This window comes from Etheostoma spectabile, chromosome 6, assembly GCF_008692095.1.
Source record: "Etheostoma spectabile isolate EspeVRDwgs_2016 chromosome 6, UIUC_Espe_1.0, whole genome shotgun sequence".
Classification (NCBI taxonomy): Eukaryota; Metazoa; Chordata; class Actinopteri; order Perciformes; family Percidae; genus Etheostoma; species Etheostoma spectabile.
This window is the reverse complement of record NC_045738.1, coordinates 20,476,088-20,484,337: the sequence shown is the minus strand read 5'-3', so window position 1 is coordinate 20,484,337 and position 8,250 is coordinate 20,476,088. Positions and strand designations below refer to the sequence as shown.

Genomic DNA, 8,250 nt, shown 5'->3' with positions numbered 1-8,250 from the left:
CCCTGTTGCTTGCTCTGGAGGAAACTACTGGACCTGTTGGGTCATTGTAAATTCTGGAGTGTGGTCTAGACCTGCTCTATCTGTAAAGTGTCTCGAGATAACTCTTGTTATGAATTGATACTATAAATAAAATTGAATTGAATTGAACTCTAGAACAGAAGGGGAGACATCTGGTCGGATACTGAGTTGGGGACACTAATCTTAACTTTGGTGATTGTAGAGATCTTCTTTGCTGCCGGGCTGAAGATGTGTGTGAAGCATCCAAGTTTCCATACATATACAGTATGAATCTGGACAGACACGGACGTGAACTGCAACTTGACTGATTGGCTGAGGGTTCAGCCACAAGGCGGTATGTCTAGTCATCTCATGTGACCTACTTAGTCCAGTCTTGTTCATGACTGCGTGGATTTCGTTATTTGGGTTATTTTTCCTTCACACGGAGAATCAAATAGGACAGCAGACATGTTTACCTCTAAAAACAATTCATTTTAAAAGACGATCAAGAACTCTTTCTACTGATCAGCCAGAGGCAAAACATAACATCACATTGTTAGTCATACAAAGCACACATGAAATAATATTCACCAGAGCTGTTTCTTCTCACACAGCCAGTAGCGTTGTTCTCTACAGTCGGAAAGGATCCAGTTCGTAGTGTTGGCATAGGCGCAGTTGAAACTGGCTGCCGAATCCTGTCACTACAAAACATTAACATTTCATATCATCTTGAATATACCACAGAAAAATGTAATATTACACTTGATTATGGTTTGAGTGATTGTGGCACGTTGTTTTGACAGAATAAATGAATAAAGCCAAAGTTGTGGGCTTTATAGACAAATAGTAAAGTCTTAAAAAGAACTCTAAAACTGACCGGGAGCCAGAGTAGGGAGGCAAGTAGGGGGTTGTAGAGTCTGTTTGGAAATAAGCTCTCAAGTTTCAGAATCGTCCGCCGCCCCAGTGTTAAGAGAATAAGTAACTTAAAGCAACCATAATGCATAAAAGGTTTTGAGCACAATGGTGTTGATTCAGAGGTTTGTCAACCTCAGGCTCCCGCTCATTGCCTGCCCACACTGTGTTTTCTGTCCATTGCAAATGCAAGAGGTCTTCCAAGGGTGACTTCACAAAAGTCACGTCCATATTGTCTTAAAGGTAAGTGGCAAATGATCAATTATGAGCAAATTATGGGTTAAAATTTTAATCTGAGGCCAATGTCTTTGAAACACCCTATTTATAATGGGGAACACACAATTAATTATTATAATTTAACATTAAATTGTGCGGCAAATCTTTGAGCACGCCCAAACAACTTTATTTCAAAGTCAAATATCAAAAAAAGATATCAAATAAGGCCCCATTTGGGGAATCAGGTAAAAAATGAAAAACATGATATGTCACACGTAATATACCTTATATTTAAATGATGTTGCAGCAATGATAAACTTACCGTCTTCAGTTGTACTATTTGAGTCTGTAATATTTTCTTAAAAGAAAATCATGGGCCAAGCAGTTCAAGACATAAAGAAGCTATTTTCTCACTAAATACAAACATACAGTGAAAGCCTATTCAGCAATCAAATCACAATAAACTGGTCAGGGAAAGCGTTTCAAGAAAACATATAAATGGTCTTATGCAATGCCATTTGGTGCAAAAAAAAACTTCACAATGGGAAATTTTATCTCATTAAAAGTGCTTAGTTGCTTGTGGTCAGAGGGAATGGAAACAGAACTGTATGTCTGAGCATAGAGATACACATCCTCCACCACCACACAGCACGCACACACACACACACACACCCACCCACACACACACACACACACACACACACACACACACACACACACACACACACACATCATGCAGATCGTGCATCTCAGTGAAAGCCTCAGTAAATAGGTGTCAGTGTGTTGCCTCGGCCATTTTTAACTTGTGCGGTGGCCCTCGTGTTCCTCTTTAGTGTAAACCTCCAGAATGACTCGGCTTACTGGACCTACGGTGCTGTTGTTGGCGACTTTGTCCGCGTTGTCGTCTCAGGACAAAGGTCAGTAAACTGCTTTATATATGTGGGCTTCACAAATTATTTGTGTCTTGATAGAACTGGTCCAGCTTGTTAGAATCTAATTGTTGTCTGTTACAGTAGCTGAAAGGAAACTAAGCTTCAAATTTTGAGTATAGTAAATAAAAAGCTTACAGAGTATCATTATATTATCATTTAAAAGTGTTTGGAAAGATGTGGACTTTTTTAATGTGTCAAGTAATTAGAAAGCACATTAGATACATTTTATTATCAGAAGTTGTTCTATTTAAAGATAAAATAATACTAGTTTTTTTTTTGGGGGGGGGGGATTCTCTGCAGCACATTAAATTATGTAAAATGTTCTAGTACCTGTTTAAAAACTTAACTCAAGGTAGAAGACATCACAGTCCACCTGTCCACCTTGTTAGATTGACACAAAGAACACAAAGGCAACTCTAAAATCTAAAAATAAGAATATCACCTATTTGTTAGCTCCATTCTACTTCAGTTTACACAACTCCGCAGTGTCTCCGACCCAATAAACCCACAGTCCAGCATAGAGCGGCTGAGTGAATGTGGTCTGGACTTTGTGAAGGAGAGTCATGGTTTCAGAGACGCTGTAGAAGGACAGAGTCCCTGCCTAGTGGTCCAGGTACACTCCAACTCTGGAGGTTTGAGGGCCTGAGAGCGACGTTGTGATATTATTATGTCTGAAATTATAACCGATGTCAAAACATCCAAAAGCCCAAGACTTTTCATTGTTGCCAAATCCGCTTTCACTTCCTGTTCTGCTTATATCCTTGTACGCAACGGCTACTGAAATGCCTCCACCGCTCCTCTCCACCTCCCAGTAACACCGTCCAGTCAGACTCTCGCTACTGAGGACCTGAAGCCAGTCAGTGAATCTGTCTGCGTGGCTGCAATACGATTGCTTTTCTCTCATTACTGTTGCTTTACGGTTTTCTTCCGATAGCGACAGCCCTGCGTTAACCGTGTTGACATCCAGTGTGATTTGACGGTAATATTGTAAGAACTCATCTCTAGTCTTAGGCTCTGGTTGTGGCAGTAAAACATCTACCTCACTCACTTTCAGCGAGATCTTCAGCCATTCTCTGTTGAGAATCTCTTGTAGTTCATCTCGGGCCTCTGACACAGCCGCTATCACGTCTTCAAAGTACAGCAGAGGGTGAATATTTAATCTGGGGGAGTCTGTAGATGCACTTGGATTCGACAGCAAAAGATAATTGTGTAGAAATTGGACGTGGTCCTCGGTGTGTGGGAGTTGCTCCAGCTCGGCGTCCTTCTTTCTCAGCTCAGCGATCTCCTCCTCCAGCTTCTCCTTAAGCTCTTTGGCCCGGCCAACTTCTGTTTTCTGCTGGGATCGGATTCCTTCCGTCACCGCGGAGTTTCTTTTCTCCACAAGACCGACAAGCTCGTTGAAAATCTTCTCGCTGGCCCTCACTGCTTCATCAGCAGAGCGACTGATAGTCTCCATCTCTTGCTTAAGCCTGTTGACATCTTTCTCTCTGTCCTGGATTCTGTGCTGGATTTGGTGCCGACTCACCCCGAGCTCCCTCCTCTTCTCATTCCTTTCCACTGCAGCTGAGACTGTGTCGTGGTCTCTGTGTTCATCCAGGGAGCACAAAACACATATGGTCTGCTGATCAGTACGGCAGAAAATCTTCATCACCTCATCGTGGTGAGGGCAATATTTCTCCTGGAGATATTTGGAGGGTCCAACCAGCTTGTGTTTTTCAAAGGCCGGGGATTCATAGTGAGGCTGAAGGTGGAGCTCACAGTAAGAGACTCGACATGTCAGGCAGGACTTGTGTGCTTTCAGCTTTCTCCCAGCGCAGAAATCACAAGCGACATCTCCAGGCGTGGCACAGTCAGCTGGAGCAACATGAAGCCTTGTCTTCTTCAGCGCTTTCACCAAATCAGCCAACAGGGAACTTATCACCAGGACAGGCCTCGGTGTGAAGGTCTGTTGGCAGTGAGGGCAGCTGTAGATTTCCTTAGGATCCTCTTTATCCCAGCGGCTTTTAACACAGCTGATGCAGAAACTGTGCCCACAAGGAATAGTCACCGGATCCTTCAGTAGATCCAGACAGACAGAACAGCAGAGATTCTCCTTGTCTAGCTGCAGCGCCATTTCACTTCTCAATGAATGTGAATATTAAATAGACTCTAGTAGGGAAGAGGAAGTGTTGGTCAGGTTTTGCTACATTTCAGTAAGAGGAGCGGTTTTGAGTCCTTGTTTACCCTGTGGTTCACAACAGAGTTTGCATGTGACTGTTAAAAGAAAGAAACCAGATTCCCTTTGGAAGACAATGTTTAACTGAACATAGGATCAGAAAGGATTACTTGTCCTTCCTACAACCAGTAGCCAGTAATCTTAGTTAAGTATGGGAACTGCTAAAAACAGCAAGCTTGGCTCTGTCCAATGGTAGCAAAATCCCCCTACCAGCACCTCTAGGGGTTACTAATTAACACGGTCTATCTTGTTTGTTTAATATGTACAAATATCAAAGAGTAAAACCCACAAGTGGTGCTTTTCCTGAGGCTTGTGTGCCAGATATTTTCTCGTCCAGGACTAGAAACTTCCTAATTGTCGGGTTGCCATTTGCCCCCATGCCTCACAGAAAACGGCTTCCATGAATGCAACTTCTGACTAAATAATAAAGGTAAAACAAAATGGCAAATCAGTCTAACTTGCGTAGTTGCTTGGGTATCAAACCTGCAAAATGAAAGGAGAAACTATATACATACTTCATCAATCTTCTCAATCACCTACAATGTCAGCCACTTCCTTTTCATTTAAAGTGAGCCGTTACGTTTTTAAACTGCCAGATAACTTTTCTCTTTTGTTTCCTTTGTGCTCTAGTTACCTTAGAGGTCCGTTACCAACAGGAAACCATCACTGCGGCCAGAGGCTCATCCGTCAAATTATCCTGCAATACATATTATGACTTTGAGCAATGCGGTCTCTTGCATGCTGTATGGTGTCACATTTCTAATCAAAGCGTTGAGCTGACTGACCCCAGCAAGTACTTCACCACGGTAAACGAGACGGTTTCTGAGGACGTGAGACACAGACAGATCGTGACGGAGATTCTCGACCTGACACCAGAGGACAACGGTCAATTCCAGTGCAAGGCTGAATGCGATACGAGTAGAGAGAGGGCAATGGGACATTTCATCTGGATCGATGTCAAAGGTATTAACGTGGGGAGGAAAAATACAGTAATTCTCATTATTGTCACCTTGGACTACATTTATGCTATGTTTTGACATAATAATTGATCATTAATACAGTTTTGTAGGCACGACAAAAGTAAATCATCTGAAACAAGCCGATAGTAAAATACACTGGAAACAAAGCAGTGTGGCTGTGTCACAGCTTGACCACCCTCGACAACTATTAAATGGATTACCATGATGTTCTGCACAGGGATTTATGTTCCCTTGAGGATGAAACCTACCTACAGTACTTTGAATATTCCTCCTGCAGATTGCATGTTATCATTTTTAACTGGATGGACACTGATGCCTTGTTCTGCTCTGTTCTCTTACAGTTTGATCGTGTGATCGAGTTGGCTCTGTACACAAAAGGATTCAAATCTTCCACAATGTTGATTGGCCCAGGCTTCGTCGTACAAAAAGCATTGTGATATTAACCTAATCTTTTCTTCTATTTTAAATGATTTAAATAATTTGAACCAAAAGCTTTATTCCAAAGGAACTCCTCCTTTTTGTCTTTTCATGTCTCATCATCTCTTGTAACTGCTTTTGTGGCCTTTGCTCAGCAGATTAAAGATCCACAATATGACTCTGCCAAGACAGCCAATCCTTTTCTCTATGATCTTTATGTAACATCATTAATTGGTTTATCTCCTGAATTCAAATAATAGGTTTGAGAGATTTGTGAAAGCAGACCGTTTCATGTTGTGAAACTTAACTAAAAGGACACTTTACTGATTTAAATTCAGCTCTGTGTCACCTTTGTGTGGGCAGTGTTTTTAGATGAACAGTGTTTGGCTTCCCTCCTTTGAGTTGACAGCAGCTGAGGTCTGCCGAGAAGCACCGAACGACGTGAAACCCAGATTGTGGCGACCTCTGCTCCTCTGCTCCCTCTCTGTGCACTGTGACCACACAGAGTGAAGCCAAACACTGTTTATTCACCACACAGCCAAGGCACAGAACTGGATTAGAATCAGAAAAATATCTCTTTAATGATGTCTAATGGTACGGACTATTGGCAAATTACAACATGAATACCAATTTATATGTACTGATATTTACTTAAGGGGTAAGCAATATGATTATTGACATTATATGACATTATTGCAAAACAATATGATTGTATTAAGTTGATTGTTTGGTGAATAGATTTTGTATGGATGGATGGATGGATGGATGGATGGATAAAGGGATGGATGGATGGATAAAGGGATGGATGGATAAAGGGATGGATGGATGGATGGATGGATAAAGGGATGGATGGATGGATGGATAAAGGGATGGATGGATGATGGATGGATGGATAAAGGGATGGATGGATGGATAAAGGGATGGATGGATGGATGGATGGATGGATGGATAAAGGGATGGATGGATGGATGGATAAAGGGATGGATGGATGGATGGATGGATGGATGAATGGATGGACGGATAAAGGGATGGATGGGTGGATGGATGGATGAATGGATGGATGGATGGATGGATGGATGGATGGAGGAATCTAATTGTCTGGACGGAGACATTCCTGTGTCTGGGTATCTTATCCATTAACAAACTGTCAATTGATTTTTCAGTAAATGTATCATAACACAATCAGGAAAAAGACAGGGTCGAATTAACAATTTGGTTCTGTGCAAAGGTCAAGATAATAATATATTCTATTATATAATATTTCATGGCACAAGCCTGTCTGGTTTTGCGACACAAAGCCCTGCACACATTTCTAAAGTGAAAACTGAAAATCCGAGGGCCCCTGTCTCTGCAACGATTCAACAGAACAACACGCTCATGCTGCAGCTTGGCCTCCCTCCCTCCTTCAAATTCATTCTCAGTACTGTCTGAGCGCTGAAAACCCCCGACTAGACAACAAAGCCACATCTACTGACGTAACAGCAAGACCGGTCTAAAAACTACATGATTTAATTTAAGTCAAAGTAGGGCTGGGCAATAAATCAATATTATATTGATATTGTGATATGAGACATATCATCTTAGATTTTGGAGCTCATATTGTAAATAGGTTAAGTTTTGTCTTTTTCTGGTTTTAAAGGATGCATTACAGTAAAGTGATGTCATTTTCTGTGTTACCAGACTGCTCTTCTATTATTTTTACCTTCACCCACTTAGTCATTTTATCTACATTACTGAAGATTGTTTATCTTAAATCTCATTGTGAAGATATTTTCTTAAAGCACCAATTGTCAACCCAAAAATATCTCCACAATATCGACATTGAGGTGTTAGGACGATATCGTGATATCTGATTTTCTCCATATCACCCAGCCCTAAGTCACAGTCAGTTGCTGTGTTCATCTTTAATTAATGGAGATCTGATTGTCTTTTCACTCACATGGGTTTTATTCTTTGTGCAAATCATTAAATTCAGCACACAAGCATTGATTTGAACTGTTGAAAAGCGTTAACAGCTGAGATTGAATCTGTCATACCCGTCAAGAATAAACTTAAACAGACGTGAATCAATTTCAACATTAGTTTTTCATCATAGCAGTGGAGGGCTGCAAAAACCAAACCACAGGACAGGAAGCTGCATCCGTGATGGTGTGCTGTTTCAGAACCACGTCTAAAGTAGCATGCACATTCCGAGTGAGAGTAATACTACACGTATTCAGGATGTACACGGGTGTTACAACGTGGAGAGGGACATCATTAATCACCAGATTAATCGTGCAGCCCTAATGGGTTTTGCTTTTCTTAAATTTTGATGTGGTTTAACTCTTTTATTGCTGTTTTATGTTTCAATGTTGTGTTTAATGTGTTTAATGTGTTCTTTGCTTGCTATGTGAAGCAATGTGCAACTTTGTTTTGATAGGTGCTATATGAATAAAATGTACGTCAGAGACGTTTTTCAACGTCTAGGATGGACTGACACAAAATCGGTTTCATGTATAAATGCCAAGACAATATATCCTAGTGACTCATCAGCTCGGCATGGTGTTTAATTGCATTAAATTGTAAAGAGTACACTCATATT

At 41.2% G+C, this 8,250-nt stretch overlaps 1 protein-coding gene across 1 annotated transcript; it reads right to left on the bottom strand.

Annotated features, from left to right (window-relative positions):
• Positions 1–2,506: 2,506 nt before the first annotated feature.
• LOC116690504 (E3 ubiquitin/ISG15 ligase TRIM25) lies at positions 2,507–4,351 on the bottom strand. The gene has a single exon (XM_032517508.1). The coding sequence runs from the start codon at positions 4,168–4,170 to the stop codon at positions 2,659–2,661; it is 1,512 nt and encodes a 503-aa protein (XP_032373399.1). The 5' UTR covers positions 4,171–4,351; the 3' UTR covers positions 2,507–2,658.
• Positions 4,352–8,250: the final 3,899 nt, after the last annotated feature.